This window comes from Scatophagus argus, chromosome 22 (assembly GCF_020382885.2).
Source record: "Scatophagus argus isolate fScaArg1 chromosome 22, fScaArg1.pri, whole genome shotgun sequence".
Taxonomy (NCBI): Eukaryota; Metazoa; Chordata; class Actinopteri; family Scatophagidae; genus Scatophagus; species Scatophagus argus.
In genome coordinates this window covers 15,837,986-15,854,346 of record NC_058514.1, presented here as the reverse complement: position 1 = coordinate 15,854,346, position 16,361 = coordinate 15,837,986, and the positions used below count along the sequence as shown (strand labels likewise).

The window sequence follows — 16,361 nt, the reverse complement described above, 5'->3', positions numbered from 1 at the left end:
GATGTCTGTAGAGGCCACAGTCAGGAATGGGCAGCATGTCTCTGTGGATCATGGTGATAAGAATGAGGCTGACCCCGTGCTTGCCTCTGCTGAGCAGTGTCTGGCTGCCATGAAGACCAGGATCAAGATCATCCATAAAGTGAGCAAGATTCCGACAGGAAATCTCTCCGACTGGCTGCAAATCAGTAATTAAAAAAGATTTCTGTGGTTTCAGTGGTTAATGCTGTCACTACACAGCAAGATGTTAGGGTTGGGGGCTTTGCAGAGAAGAAGACTCTTAGCAAGTAAAGACTGATGTAATCCATGTTGGGTTCAAAAGTAACATAAACTTAAAAGTCAGCTTTACAAATGTTCTATGAGGAAATGATGTATTCATTTCTTATTTGTTTGAACAGAATGATACACACAGTGATTTTTGGTGAACAATACCTCACTTTTGCTTAGAAAGGTTCACAAGGCACCTATGAAGATTAAAGAACTTTGAACTGGCAACACAAGTTTCATCTCATTATGAAATAAATGTTGAAATTACACAATGTTACAGCTATTGACAATATCAGTGTTTTGACTGGTTTCCTATAAACCTCATTTTCAATGTGCCTCCACTCTGCTGGCAGCCTGGTACCAGCTCTGCCTGCTTTTTATGCCTCCACTATACACTAAATAAATGAATAAGCTCACACTTTTTGTCCTGTGTGTCCAGGTAGTTGCTTTGATGAAAATGGAAAGCAATCTATTTGTCTCTGCTACAGCCACATCAGTATTAAAACATCTTGGAAACACTAGGGCAGTCTGTTTCTACTTTAAGCAGGAAATGAATTTTTGCCTTCTGCTTATGTGTGATTGCAAACAATCAACATAGTACACACAACTGTTCAATCAATAAATGTTTGCTAACTCGGTCTCTTTCCATCAGGACAATCTGACAGCATTCCGGCTGATGGACAGAAGGCGTAAAGGTGTGGTTGACTGCCATGATTTCAAAAAGCTCTACAACAGCCTGGGATTTTTCTGCGAGGAGGGAGAGTACCAGCGGCTGCTCGATGTGATCGGCCTTCATCCCGGAGGCAACCTCAATTTTAAAGAATTTGTTGATGTCGTTGAAAACAATGGCAAACGCAAACAAGGGACACAAACAGCTAGCGTGTGAGTCTAATACGGTCTTAGTTACTGCTGTCAAGTCATTTTGAGTAAAGTTGGCTCTTTAGTGTGTTTCTACATTGTTGTTATTTTTTTTTGTCTTTCCTGACAGACAAGAGCAGCTCCATGAACTCCTGGCCTCTGAAGCACGCTACAAGTGGGCAGACATGTCTAAGGTCAGCAAAATTTACATAAAGCACACACACAGAATAATTCTTTGCATGATACAAGACCTGTACCTGTTCCTGTCTTTCCCATCAGGTGCTGTGCCAGTTTGACTCAGAAGGTCGTGGCTGGATCCATAAAAAGAACCTGAGGGGGCTACTCTTCACCTATGCTCTTCCCATGAGTTCTGATGAGTTTGACCAGTTTTGGTTGAGGTAAAAAAAAATCACAATCACTAAATCACACAGTGAAGTACTCTTGCCTATGTCAGTTTTTTAAAACTTATTTTGACAGGTATGACCCAGAGTGCCAGGGCTGTGTAGAGGTTTGTGACTTCCTGGAAAAGCTGGGGTTTCATCATGAAGGAGAACTCATACCTCAGGGCCACCATCCTGTTGCCCAACAGGACACTGTCAGACCAGGTTCCTCTGATACTGCCTCACTGGAGTGTATACAGTAAGGAAAGAAGGGTACTGGGTGCAGTTTGATGCTATCCATCTAACCATTCTGTGCCACTGAGTCCAGATCACTGTCCCAGATGTCCTTGTCCTTTGACACATCCTCCAGCTCTTTCTGGGGCATCCTGAAACTTTCCCAGGCTAGATGGAATATGTAATCTCTCCAGCATGCAATGGGTCTGGGCCCTCTAAAAGGGGCATCCCAATCAGATCCCCAGACCACCAAAAGTGACTCCCTTTCATGAAAGCTGAGTTTTGAATTAAAAGAAATATTTATGAAATAAGTAATAAAATAATAATGTCAAAAGTAGTTGGTTCATTTATATATTTTACACAACTATTCTTTATTTCATAATGTCCTTTGTATGTAACACTGACAGCTTTAAGATTCCATACTGTGGAGACCTCATATTTGCTTTAGCCAGATTTTCAACAGCAAAAAGAAATTGAAATTGAATGAAACTTTGATGTGATGCCAGTAAACTAAACAAAAAGAAACAAAAAGAAAGAAAGAACTTGTTATAACAAAGTTGATTTACACTATACAAATAAACCTTAAACATATAGAGTTAATATATTTATAAAATGCATCCAGCAGTCAAAGCAAATGAAAAAATATACAGACGGCATAGCATTTTATTTTAAACTTTTATAACCTTAATTCACTTGTAACTTAAATGAAAACTATAACAGACATAATCCACATACATGCATAAGCCCTAAAAAAAATGAACATAATAAATGTATAGATTGATATGTACAGATTTTTTAAAAACAAGCCAAGACCTGAACCCCACAGCATCGGTACATTTCATATGTGATTATTTTACTTTCCTAAATGAGTTTCTTACCACATGGGGTTTGGATAAACAAACATTTAAGCCCAGTGTAAACCATTTTGCCCATGCTGTGATTATGATTTTTATTTATTTATTTTTTTTTGTGAACGCCATCCAACAAGGCTTATTCATTTTCACTGACTTTCAGTTACAGCTGTTTAACGGGTATTGCAATTTATTAGCTTCGTGAACACAGATCTTTAAGAACTGTTCAACTTGAAGAGAGGCCTTTTTAAGAAGTTTCCAAATGTTGATTGTTATTTTCTGATGATGTGAATAAAAGTCACAGCCAGATAAATGTATCCATCTACACAGAAACTATGCAGAGCAGTTACATGTTTCATGTTCACGTCATGAGCTCTGGTACTGTCCACAGTCAGACCTTGCAGGACAACTATGAAGGCCTGAGCAACTCCCTGACTCTGGGAACGGGAAGAGACGGCACAGTGACAGTGGATCAGCTGCTGAGCCTGTTGCACACCTACAGCTGCTCAGTCCGGAGAGAGCAGCTCGTCAATCATCTGCGCAGGTCAAATCAACACAATTTATCAGCATTGATATTTGGGTCCTGTGTATTTATGCAAAATTCTGTTATAGTAATATTTGCTCTTGAGGTGTAATTTAATAAAAGTGTGATGACTTTTGGAAAAGCATGCAAATAAATTAACATTGATCTGAACGATACTGGCAGGAGACACTCTCCCATCTTGGACACAAAAACTGTTTCGTGGCGGGAAGTTTACTTTAGAGAACGCAGAACCGTCATAATGTTTACATGCTTGTTTGATGGGCAGATGTACCAAGCACAGTTCAGTTGTGGGATAGACAATAATGGAGGATGTGGCACTAATATTTATTTTTTTTGTGGTTATAGTTGATGACTTTTAAACCAAACTAGAAGAAGAGCGTAGTAGTACAGTAGTAGTAGTAGTAAACGTAATAAGAGGTGCACATAGTGGAGGAGAGATCACACCTGCTCTCCAGGTACTTGTGTATCCCTGCGGATAAGTCAGCTGTGAATCAGTGAATCGGTAAATCAGTATATTGTATTAGCATTATCACTGTTGCACAGTGCACAGCATGTTAGCCTACCAACATTTGCTAATCAGCACCACACACAGTACAGCTGAGGCTGATCCAAATTTTAATGGGGAAAACAAAAAAAAGAAAAAAAGTCAAGAGATCACCTGTGTTTAGCCACCAGTTCTTTAGCCCATCTTGACAATGTAGGTAATAAAACAACTTACAAGTAATCCTCCCATTGTTTTTTAGACTCAATGTGCCCATGGATGAAAACTGCAAGAGGCTTGCTTATATGGACTTCCTGTCTGCATTTGACCACAAATCAGAGAAATCCAAGTGTCCTCCTGCATCCCCTGATGCTGTGCAGCAGATAGAGTCTTTGGACAGCCTCAGTCCAGGTGCGGCGATGGCCAGGATGCAACAACTTGTCGCTGTGTCAGTACCTAATCTGTACAAGGTGAAGCTTGCATCTACACGGTTCTGTTTTTTTAAATTTTCTTTTAGCTGGAATTAGTTTCTCTTTCAGCTGATCACCTTTCTGTGGCTCTTTGTGTCCTGTAGGCATTCTTGGCCTTTGACCAGAGCGGGACAGGGACAGTTAAAGCTCTGGATTTTCGTAAGGTGTTGGATCATTTCTGTGCCCGTCTATCAGACAAACAGTACAGATACATGCTAACTAAACTGGAGCTGGACTGTGAGAACTGTACTGTTAAGTGGAAAGACTTCCTTAATAAGTTTCAGTCACAGAGTAGACCGGTAAGAGAACCAGTTTCCAAAGATTGTTAATGGAATAGAGCAACATTTTTGGAAATATAATTTTTCACTTTCTTTCCAATGAGAATATGGCTATTAATCTCATTTCTGAAAAGTAAGTACAAAGCTGAGGACAGGATGGTGTTTCAGGAAACAGGGGGAAAGTGTGAGCTCTGTGGCTCTGTCCAAAACGAAAATTAAACCTATGAAAACATTGAACTGACCATTTTTGATTTTAGGAGATGCCAGAACAATTTTCCAATGAAAGAATTAGATCCAATTATAATATTATGGACATGGTAACCATCATGCCTGTTTAGTATGTGCATTTTACCATCACCACTGTGAAGGTGCTGTGATGCAGATGCTAGAGGTTAGCTCAGAGAATCACTGTGCACACTGTAAGGTGTACGGTCTCTTAGCCTACTGAGCTAAGCTAGGGCAACCACATCCTGACCCCAGCTTTATAATCAACATACAGACATGAGAATGAGACCCATCTTTTAATCTAATTTTCATGAAAACAAGCAAATAAGTGTATTGTCCTGAGATACCGAAGTTTTCTTTTATTTGTATGTCATCTATCTGTTCCTCATACTGAGCATGTCTGTGTTTGCCTCTGTTCACAATGCTGCAGTTGTCAGCAAACAGGTGCCTGAGTAGGACCTCGCAGAGTGGGACTAAGACCAGATCCCCTCTCCAGACCAAGACCTCTCAGATCACAGACCATCTTCAGCAGATTCAGGAAGTTGTTTCCAGTCACTTGTATGAAATCACAACAGGGCTGATAGATTCGGATGCCTCTGACAGTAATACAGTCTCTAAAGAGCAGTTCAGACAAGTTTGCGATCGTCACTGCCTGAGACTCACAAATGATCAGGTAAAGCCGGAAAATGTGTTTACTTCTGCTTGTATTCCAGTGAATTATAATTTAAAGGATTCAAAGAGGAGACATTCAAGAGAACAAGCACATTTCCAAGAAATCCCCCAGTGCTTTTCAAGCTGAAACAACACATCCTGGTATCACTCCATGGTTACAAATGAGCAGATGAATCTGAGTTTTAGTGCATTTGTCAGTTCCATTCTTTTTAATTTGGTATGTTTTCTTTAATTATTCTAATCAAAATCTAATTTATCTTTTCTGATAATCATTGACTGCATGAAAAACTTAGTCATCTGTAAAACCAATTTACACACTGCGTGTAACTCTCTTTGGGGTATTAGTTCCCCCATTGCGGATGATTATTGTGTATGTGTGTGTGTGTGTATTTCCAGTTTGAGAGTGTGTGGAGTCAGATTTCTATAAGTGAGCAGAAGAAACCGCAGTACAAAGAGTTTCTGAAGCGTTCTGGTGTTCTGGGCAGAACCCCCCTCACAGAGGCAGGGGGTTCCACCCCCAGCATCCTACCTCCTTCCCCTGAGCCCAGAGTAACAGTCTCAACAACAAAATCTTGTTGTCCACAAACTGCTGGTGCCACTCTTCAACGCACTAAGGTACAGCACATGAACATAGACCTTTGTCATCTGTCAAACCTTACCTACTATATATATATGTTTTTAAATTATCACTGCTCTGCAGAATAATACAATCTGCATAATTAAAGTTCATTTATGAGTTACGTGAGAAAATTTGGTCTGCTATGATCCATACGAGCAGACAAACTCATTCTTACTTGTTTGCACCTTTTTGCACTTCCACACCCTGAAACACTCGATCACAGTATCTCACATGCAGAACAGGAAATGTAGAAATAAAGAGTGAAACTGAATGAAAGAGGTTATTATTGTATCTCAGATTTTTCTTTCCTCCAATTTAACTATCTATAGCCTAATAACATTTTTTTCCAAAAACATTTATTTATTTATTGGTAAAAAAAGAAAATCTTTTTCTGTGCTCAAAATGTCCCACTACATGCTCAGAATTGAGGCAAACATGCACTGAAAAACAAAACAAAACAAAACACTGCAGCCTGTCTTATTGATTGGTGTGACAAAGGGTCCGTTGATTTACTGAAGATTAAATGATATTTTGAGAGTTTTAGAGGTAGCGGGACTGCCTGTAATGTCAGTGCAAACATGTGAGAGCCTTGAGATTCCTAGTAGATTTTATTATCAGTCAGAGGCTGAGCAGACACATCAGAACTCACTCAGTAACCATCTGCACATATGGTCTCTGCATATGTTGCTAATTAACGAAAGCTAATGTCTCTACAGTCACCTGTTGGCTCATATAAGTAAGTGAAAATTTGTCTAAATTTTGTTTAAGTGAGAATTTATAATTTGGGAATATTTGGAACTCCTGTGTCCGCGATTTAGTGGCAACCAAGTGAACACCCCTCGTTTCACTCTCTTCTATGGCTGCTGGCTGCATACACTTTGTGAGTCCGCAGGCATGTGCAGGATGTAAATTTTGTCATGAGAGGACTGATTGTACGCTCTTTGTGGACATCTTCCAAATTATCATCGTCAATTTCACATCCTCCACACAGCCACTACACCATTGCATGTGCTGGGAAACCAAACTGGATGCTGAAACTGAAGAAAGACTGTGTAAAGAGAGCTGTAACTGCATCTCTACAGTTCAGTTGCGATGGACAAAGTGACTCTTGTCATCATTTTGATTTGATTTGTAACGCACATGCAAGGAACACATCCTTCCTATAGATGCTGATCTACTGCATAAACCAGGCTGTAGTGTGGGCAACCTGTTAGCAGACGAGCAGCTTCATCTGTGTCCATGCACAAAAATGAAGACAGTAGACGTGAAGTGAATTTATTTAATAAAAATAGACAAATATATATTAAAGTAAAGATTACTTGACTTATAGCAATTTTTTTTATTTTTTAATTTATATTGCAATAATATCATTATCATGAATTCATTTTTTGCCACAACAATCATATGGTGAAAATCTGATGTGACAGTCCTCACTGAGGGAACACATCAGAATCAGGTGCTTGGTGCAAACCACTCTTATAATAATTAAGATTATTATAAGAGATTATTATAATTATTCTAACAACTGAACGTTTCTACCCATTTCTGCACAGTTTTCCGTGTAGTTTTTCAGCCCCTCGTTTGACCTCCCCTCATTCCTCTCCAAGTCTGCCCCCCAGTGTACCTCCAGGCGTTCTGCCTCAGTGGGGAGGCCGCGAACAGGAAGCCTGCTGGGCAGCACGGAGAGGAGGCTGCGAGGGGCAGTGCAGCGCTGCTGGAGGGAGATCCAGAAGAACTGTTCCAAGGAAGATCCTCAGAAAGAGGGATACGTTAGCACTGCCTCCTTCCTGGGTGAGCAGCAAACTACAGACCACCATATACGACGCTGAGCCATTCCTGCTACCTGCCATATGCTGATCGACATGTTAATGACTGTGTGTTACAGAGATCCTCCAATCTCTTAGCATCAACATGACTCGGGAGCAGTTTGAGCGTCTTGCTGTGGAGCTTGACATCATGAATAATGGCTGTATTTCATATCACAACTTTCTTCGCCACTTCCTCCTGAACCTGAAACCAGCAGAGGCAAAGAGGGGATTTGAGCGACGTGAACTACCTCTTCCCATTACAACGGTAAAAAAGAGTCCGCAGTAGTGTCTGTATGAAATAACCTCTAGTAATAAGTGTGTCTCTTATTCATCTCATAAACGTTCACAGAGATCATATTGAGTTACTGGAATGAGTCTGTTTTTAATTCTGCCGCACAGAGATCTGTTTTGTAAATCACATTTGTTATTTCAAGAAACAATGAATCCAAAGAAAGAAAGAAATTTATGCTCTCTGTTTTTGGCTTCATGATGGCAACCTCTGTAGGTGCACATGCCAGAGAGAATCATTGTTTTTCTGTCAAGACAGATTACCTCTTTAAATATAGTCCATAAAATGATTTTATTTAAATCTCGATTGACTTCTTTATGAGATACATGTCACAGGAGGAAAAGCACAGGTCTAAATCATATAATAATAATGGTTGAACTCTATTAAGTTGTTTCAGTTTCAGTGTCATTGCTGGGACATTTGAATAGAACAGAGTCATTGCTATCATTATTACTAACACATGTGAAGAAAGCCTGTTTTATAAAGCAACAATTGTCAGTGGAAGGTAGCAGTGACTCTGTTGAGCCACCAACTTTGCTGCGACCCATATTAGCTTTCTTGCCCATATCTCATCTACAAGCATAGATGCGTTTTGTGTCGCACCTTAGCTTGCTAACAAGCTACCACAGAACACTCGCCAGGGAAAAGTGCATTACTAACTGCAAGTTAATTACTTTGTCAGCTGTAGGACTGCAAATGACACCACTGGTTACTTTGAATGCTGTGATCTTCATTTTTCAATATCATTGCTAACTGTCAGGACTGAACTATAGACCAGAACCCAAATACATGACCCTCAAAGTTTCAAACTAAAGTTTTTAAAAAAGTAGAAAACAGAAAATCACTCTTCAAAGAGGAAAACTCACTAGCCTACAGCTGGGCTAAGAAAACAAACAGGAAATCACTAGAACAGAATAACAAGATCTGGCAATGGCATGGATATACAAGACAAACTGGCACAGGACAAAGGGAGACGAGGACTATATATACACACACAAGGTAAAGACACAGGTGGAAACAATCAGGGCGGAGACAGGTAATCCCAAAGGAGGGAAAACAGACAAAGGGAAAAGGAGAAGCAAAGCAAAGCAGCTGACGATAATAGACACAGACAGGGAGTAGTGACAAAATAAAACAGGAAATCACAAGGCAACATAACTGATAAATTAATTTAAGAACGTTTCCTGGACATGACAGCTAACAAAACACTGTTTTTAGCCAGTGAGCAATATTTAGTGTTTTCACTTGCAATTCGTATAGCACTTCCTTAAATGGCCATTTGAGGCTGACTCGAAAAAAAAGTCAGTCCCTACAGAATAACATATTAAAATTACCCTAACCCTAACCCTAACCCTTGTAACAGGCTGCTGTTACAAGAACTGTTTTGGTCTCTCTAGCTAATTAACCCATTCATGACAACTATATGAATTTTTATATAGCTTAGTCATTTAAATTATATTAAGGCTCAATATCATGCATAATTAAGGGCATGGCTTGGCTGTGAGCTGTTTGCTAGGCTTTACATCAGCTAATTCCAGTCACTGAGCTTGACCTCTTGGTTGTGTTTGCGGTGTTCGTGCCTTTTGGAGAATTTTTCATGCAAATATCAGAAGTTAATTGTACACATACAATAATGCAGTTAATTGTACTGCACAAGAGGTCTGTGCTCCACGTTTTTGCCCATTTTTGGATTAGCTGGGAATTCAGCAAACTCAGGCAAGGCCAAGTTGGCAATGGCTGAAGCCACCACACTGAGCTTCACAATCAGACACCTGTGGGTGACATCATGGAGACTACTTTAGTTTAATTTGACCAATTTGACCTAGACTAGCTGACAGCAAAATAGATTGCACATACATTTATGAGGACCATGTGCCAAAGACAAAGTCTGCCCTGGTGCACATGTCAATCACGCCAGTCATCAAATGCAAACTTCTGTGCATTTTGAACAAAAGCACAATGATGTCGGTAAACAATGACGCAGATACACACCTGTTTATATTGCAATAAACAGCTTCTCTTGTCTATTTACAAAGATGCTATATATATATTCATGTACATCAGTTACATGCCATCGACAAGAATAGTGTAATGTAATAGTTAAGGAGCTGACTTCAGTATACATGTTAGCGTTTGCAAATATACTTTTTTCCTCATATATCCAGTATGCAATCAGTAATCACAGTTGGAGTTGAAGGTGAAATTGAGGCACAGATTATGTACTTTCAGCTACACATACCCACGCTGAGCAGCACATTGGCACATTTCAAATTAACTCTTCTCTCTTCCTCTGCTTAAGGTCTGATCTATAGTAGTTTTCTTGGCTGCAAGTTTAAATTGGGTTACAGTAAAGTTGGGGGGGTGGCTATGGAATGTGAGGAGGCGGTGATGGGCGACGGCGGGTTGCCAGATTGTGTAAACTCAGCGGGGACCTCCCACCCTCAAGCTCTCGAATATCGCCTGCCATGACAAGCAAATTGGGCAAGTTTGGTGATTTGCAGTGCTTTTTTGGCATTGGGAGGTGTATATGAAGCTTTGAACAATGACACACGGGTGGGCACGTTCTAAAAGGACTCCCGCTGAGCAACTAAGCCGAGACCCAAGCTTCAACGGAGCGTGTGGGTGAGGGCCTAATCTGGCAACCCACGAGCTGCAACCTTCCAAACCAACTTTGGAATCACAAAGACCTGCATTGTCTCAACCGAACCCACCATCTGTGTGAAATTGCAGAGACCCCCTGCATCTTAACTGATTCGGTGGTGTGCCTGCACATGAGTTTACAGACAAAACCTCTTTATCCGAGCACAGAACAAAAAGCACTTTGTTTGTTCTGAGTCTCAGCTTGTGAAGAAGTGAAATATTACCGATAATGTGGGGGCTCTCACCTCCGTTTGTTGTTTTCTTTCTTGTTGTTCATCTTCCTGTTTGGGCCGTGTACTCTGTGGTCTGTTGAGATACTGTGTGGTCTGCTCCGGTTCAGACGAGCCATGGTGTTCTGAGCAAAGACTGCGTCGAGGTCATGCTGAGAATCTATGATGCGATTCGCTCCTCCTGGACCTCCATCAGACGCTGCTTCCTGACTTCTGATCGCAACCGCACGGGAATTGTCACTGTGCAAGACTTCAGGAAGGTGAGGTCAGCTACGGCACAACACCCTGCAGAGCTCCACCTGCTCTGCTGCATGTGAGCGATGTCACTCAGATAAACTGGTTCTTTATGAATTATTAATATTTCACTTGTATCTCTTCTATCAAAATGTCTGAAGGAGATTGATAGAGAGTGACTGGAAATCTATGCAGTTCAAGCTTACACAGAGCTCTCTCTCTCTCTCTCTCACACACACACACACACACACTTTTCACTTGACAGCCAATCAGTAATTTTAATTGTTCAATTAAGCTGAAGGTTGAAACAAGACCACGCTGACATTTTGGCCCAGGAGAACAGCAGCTGACACTCCTGTTCTGTTGTCCCTGCCATTTACCTGCTGTACAATTTACAAAAGATAACGCTCCCTGAGCTGATCGATGGAGACAATTAGCAACCTTGTTAGAGATGACATCTCCTAAACCCGACCTAATACACTCCAAGACACACATATGTGCACACATACAATATGCACTCACATTTTTCCTGTTGTTGGCCTGCAGGTCCTGCGCCATTTCAGCGTGAATCTGTCAGAGGAGGAGTTCTTCCACCTCAGCTCTTATTTTGATGCCAGTACCACGGGGAAGATTTGCTACAACAACTTCCTTTGGGCGTTTCTTCACTGACCTTCGTTCATATGCATACAGCTGCTGCAGAAACACTCAACTAAAACTCAACACACTCAGGGGCTCCAAGTTTTAGTGTTTGGCAGTTATTCTGTTTGTTTAAATGCAAACGGTGAAAATGAGCTTCTTCTTCTTCATTTTTATCTAATCTTGAATTCCCCTGGAAACTTTTTTCTCTGTATGATTAAATACTTGTTGCTAAATAACAGCCCTGATTAAATCAGTATTTTTAGGATTTACATGCATTTTGGAAATTCAGTACTTCAGATTTATGTTAAATTTCAAGACAGGAAATAATGTTCCCGTCAAGTAGTGAGGTGGAAGTAAGGGTATTGGGGTTGTAAGCATGGTCAACAGGCATATAACATGTCTGGTTTCATAAATCTGTAAGCCTTCAGGGTCGCAGGGGAGCTGATGGGACTCAATAAGTTCAAGTTTTCTGAGACATCAGTATGAGTCAGTTTTAGTACTGTACTGTAGTAGTTGGCTAGCTATGTATGAAGTTATTATCTCTCATTCTTATTCCCCAAACAGGGAAACAGCTATCAATAGGTCTATTTGAATCATTAAGTTCAGAGGCCGGGAATCAGCAACAGAGCTCATCTCAGACCACGACCAGCAGTGATTCAGGCTGGCTTGTTTAGAGGCCCTGTGTCAAAGACTACTTGAAATACTGCTAATACAGCTGTTTATATTTTGCTTAGATGATACAAATGCATCAATAATGAAACCGTGTGTAAAATGACGGGGATACTGGAGTCCACCGCACATTTTTGGGCCTGGGTGAGTTAATCTGGCCCCGGCAGCAAGAGAATTTTAGCATTTCAGATCTGATCTGCCACTGATAAGACAAATAAATCTATGAAAGGAAGTGATGATTAGCAAGAAGAGATTGATAAATGATTTGAGTTTTTAACCGTCTTCTCAACCGTCCTGTGTCTAATTGACACTGATTTGTGTTTCCAAAACCAATAAAGTGCTTTCTTAACATTGCAGAGAGCAGGAAGCATTGGATGCATCTTTTGTTCAGATGAGAAGTACGAAGTGAGATGGATGACAAGGAGATAGAGGGGACATCCGTCATTCATTCAAAAGAAATGCTACCTCAGCAAGATATTCGGTAGCACTCAGAAAGGAGAGAAAAGTGTAGAGAGCTGGGAATCATTACTGAGGAGGCTAAGAGAGAAGGACGAGCAGATGGAAATGGAAAAGGGATGATCGGAACTGAGAAAAAGGAGCTCAGTACTGTGGTTGGAGAGGCAGAGTGCGAAAAAAAGCAGGAGGGAGCTGGAGGAAGACAAGAGTATATGAACGCTAGTTGTATTAATGGCAAAGTAAAAAGCCGTCTGCGAATAAATTACCCGGTCTCCCATGGGATTACTAATGTAATTATTTGAACGAGGGTTCTCATTAGAATGTGCAGAGGTGTGGGAGACCTGCGGAACAAAATGGGAGACAGAGACGGAGCGGTGAGGGTTTAGCTACTGGAAATTAACTCTGTGCTCTGGGCTCTATAATTGATACGAGACACAGATACCTTTGATTGGAACAAAAGGGAAGAACCAAGACGAAAAAAAAAAATTTCCTCGCTACCTCTAATTTTCTTTTTCTCTGGAACAAGAAATAAAGGAGAGGAGAGACAAAAGGGAAGCCAGAAGATGAAAATAAGGAAGCATGAAGCACTGGCCACAGATAAGGTTTTATTCAATTAGTGAATAATCTCTCAGAACCAGCAGAATCCTTACAGTTTTAAGAAAGAAATTTACATTTTTTTTTTTTAGCGTTGTCTCCAGGAGCAACACAGTCAAATTTTGCAGCTGTTGGGTCTTCATTTTCTCGTTTTACAGTTTTAAAAAAATGCAGAAGTCCCCAACAACAATGGCTAAACACAACACCATATGAACACTTTCATTCCAAAATGCTATACATCTATTTAAAAAAACAAGACATGAAGCTTATAACCATCCAGTATTATTAAATATGGAAGCTCCAGCCAATAAAAATGTTACCAAGGACACAAGTAAGTAATTCTTTAAGAAGTGCCACAACAAGTTGCTTTCAAGTTGTAGCTGTCAATCATTCTGCCCATGTAGGCGTCCCCTTTTTCAAACAGTAAGATATCTCATTTTGGAACAAAACTCTTCATATGCAGATTGTCTGAGTAGCAGAAGTAATTAACTCCTTTAAGCATGCCTCAAGAAATAAATCAAGAAATAGTACAGCAATTTTTTTTTTTTGGAAAATAATAATAATAAAAAAAAAACAGGAAACACAAAACATGGCTATTGAAGCAGAAGACCATCAAAGTGAGACATCTAAATGAGGACTGGAACTGGAGAGTCTGACCAAACAGAGATAAAAGCTCCTCCCATCTTTTTGTTTTAAATAGTTTCCTTTGCTCTTTTCTTGGAACATTTTCCTTCGTAGACATAAATTAAGTTGGTGCTTTAATTCCAACTAAAACACAAACATTTAATCTATTACTGACTAACCCTGATCCAACGTCTCCGCACTTCATGCTTAGAATCCTGGTTCTTTGAAGAGGATCGACATATTTTTCAAGCATTCAACAAAGAATCGTTACTTGTTTTTCTGTTCCAATAAAACCAATTAGGGAAATGGGACTTACTACTGAAATGTCTCTTATGAACAATCAAGGTGTTGAGCAGAGATAGTCTGTAGATTATCATCATACCTGAACTTAAAACTTCAGTACCACTCTGATACCAAGAGAAAATAAAAAAAAATGTCTTCAGCACAGAAAGGATTTTTTTTTTATTCATTTATTTTTCTGATATTTGTAATAATATTAATATCTGTGCATCCTCGGGAAGAAAATCTGATAGTAGATATTTGTTGTCAATATAAGTTTTTTGATATCATTTTTATTATGTTGTTTTAACATGTGGGATCAGAAAAGTATCAAAGTTCTGATGCTTTTGCAGCCTTAGTTTTTACCTGCGTGACAAGATACTAAGATACAATAAATACTGGAACACCTTCAAGTGGCTTAAAGGGCATAATTCCTCTCTTTCCCAGTATACTTTTAATGTGAAACATTTGCAGGAAGTGTTCATTTTCATCAGGAGTATGTTAGCTTAGTTAGCTTAGCTTAGTTAGTAGGTTAGCAGCAATTGAAACAAATGGCAAAATCTTATCAGAGTTAGTGAATGAGAGATGTTTTCTGTTAAAACAGACCAACTCAAAGCACCAAAGCAGAGGATGAGATAAAAGTAAAGTCTTTGCAGACTGTTGTAGCTCTCGAGTGTTTGCCTTCATTGTTAACCTTTCAATCTCGAACCCTTGACCTTGTCTTCACGTGCTACAACATAACACACTATTGTTTTTGCTAAGTGCTTCACATTTTGGAGCTTTTGTCAGGTTTACAAGCAATATATCTTAATAGATTTAGTACAGTAACAATATGACGTATGTCAAATGTAAAGAAGGGCTGTAAATACATCAAAATAAATCGAGATTTTGATGTCAACTATGTGGTGTTGGAAAGTAAGCTAGCAAGTGAAGATATTTCAATAATATCATCCTGACTGTATGGGTATGATACTCATGGAGATATAGACTGTCTATAAATATTTATCCTTATGGTTTTATAATCAGGTGACCATAGTGTCAGACCTTAACTGACAATTCAAACCAGTTTTTTTTCTCTGAGTTCCAGGCCTTCCAAATTTGCAAATTAAGTGTTGGGTGTATTAACTGCCAAATTGGTAAATTATTCTATTTCTCTATTTGCATGTGTTTTAACTGCAGCGCACTACTCTCTACACCCTTCTCAAAATATCTTAATCTAAATTTTAAATCTAATCCTAACCTTAAATGTGTGCCTATAACAAGTGAGGATCTGCCAAAATGGCTTACACTCAGGCATCAATGTGCACGCTGTAACAAGTGCAAGCACCTCCCACTATTATCGGCAGACATGAATTTCTTGGTGAGCATTTCAGCTGCTCTTTCCTCTTATGGCCATTTGGAAACATTAAGACATCAAGCAGCACAATGAATGCTGATATGCTGAAGAAGCGAGAGTGAAGTGGGAGTAAACTGCAGCCTCAGGAAACGCTCATACATAATGTTGGAGAGCAGGCAGATCAAAGTGTGACGTGGTCTTGTTATGCTAAGCACATTCAGACTCTTACCCAGAACGGCCTTACTCAGAATAAAGAGCAAAGGAAAAAAATGAAAAAAAAAAAACATAGGCAAACTGCTAAGGGACATGAAAGAATTAATAATCACCAAATCAGGCCGAGCAGCTTCACAGAGAAGAAAATACCATTACGAGCAATCAATTACATTACTACGAAATAGACTAAAGAAAATGTAACAAGCACAAATTTCTGGACACAAATATTAACAAGATTTTTCGAAAAGCATGGCAACAACTTGGAAATCCTCAAGAAAAACTTTTTTTTTTGTAGTTTTTTTTGTTTTTACATTGACATAGATAACATTTACATAGACCAGTTACAGTACATGTAATTACAGCTTTATTCCACTTGAAAGAGGATAAAATGTTCCATACTCTCCCATGAATAACACGAGGGACAATCCTTGAAACCACCGCCGCTGCTCAGAAGCTGAGTTAGCATGACTGTCC

At 39.6% G+C, this 16,361-nt stretch overlaps 1 protein-coding gene across 1 annotated transcript in view; it reads left to right on the top strand.

Moving 5' to 3' along the window:
- The window catches only part of efcab6 (EF-hand calcium binding domain 6), a 43,200-nt gene extending 31,065 nt beyond the window's left edge, over positions 1-12,135 (top strand). The window contains exons 17-30 of the mRNA XM_046379217.1: positions 12-139; positions 917-1,146; positions 1,253-1,316; positions 1,402-1,520; positions 1,600-1,761; positions 2,979-3,131; positions 3,875-4,082; positions 4,187-4,381; positions 5,016-5,258; positions 5,654-5,872; positions 7,484-7,667; positions 7,762-7,949; positions 10,954-11,103; positions 11,624-12,135. Of these exons, the coding sequence (XP_046235173.1) occupies positions 12-139; positions 917-1,146; positions 1,253-1,316; positions 1,402-1,520; positions 1,600-1,761; positions 2,979-3,131; positions 3,875-4,082; positions 4,187-4,381; positions 5,016-5,258; positions 5,654-5,872; positions 7,484-7,667; positions 7,762-7,949; positions 10,954-11,103; positions 11,624-11,746 (2,366 nt within the window). The 3' untranslated portion in view covers positions 11,747-12,135. The remainder of the gene's footprint in view (positions 1-11; positions 140-916; positions 1,147-1,252; positions 1,317-1,401; positions 1,521-1,599; positions 1,762-2,978; positions 3,132-3,874; positions 4,083-4,186; positions 4,382-5,015; positions 5,259-5,653; positions 5,873-7,483; positions 7,668-7,761; positions 7,950-10,953; positions 11,104-11,623) is intronic.
- The last annotated feature ends 4,226 nt before the right edge of the window (positions 12,136-16,361 follow it).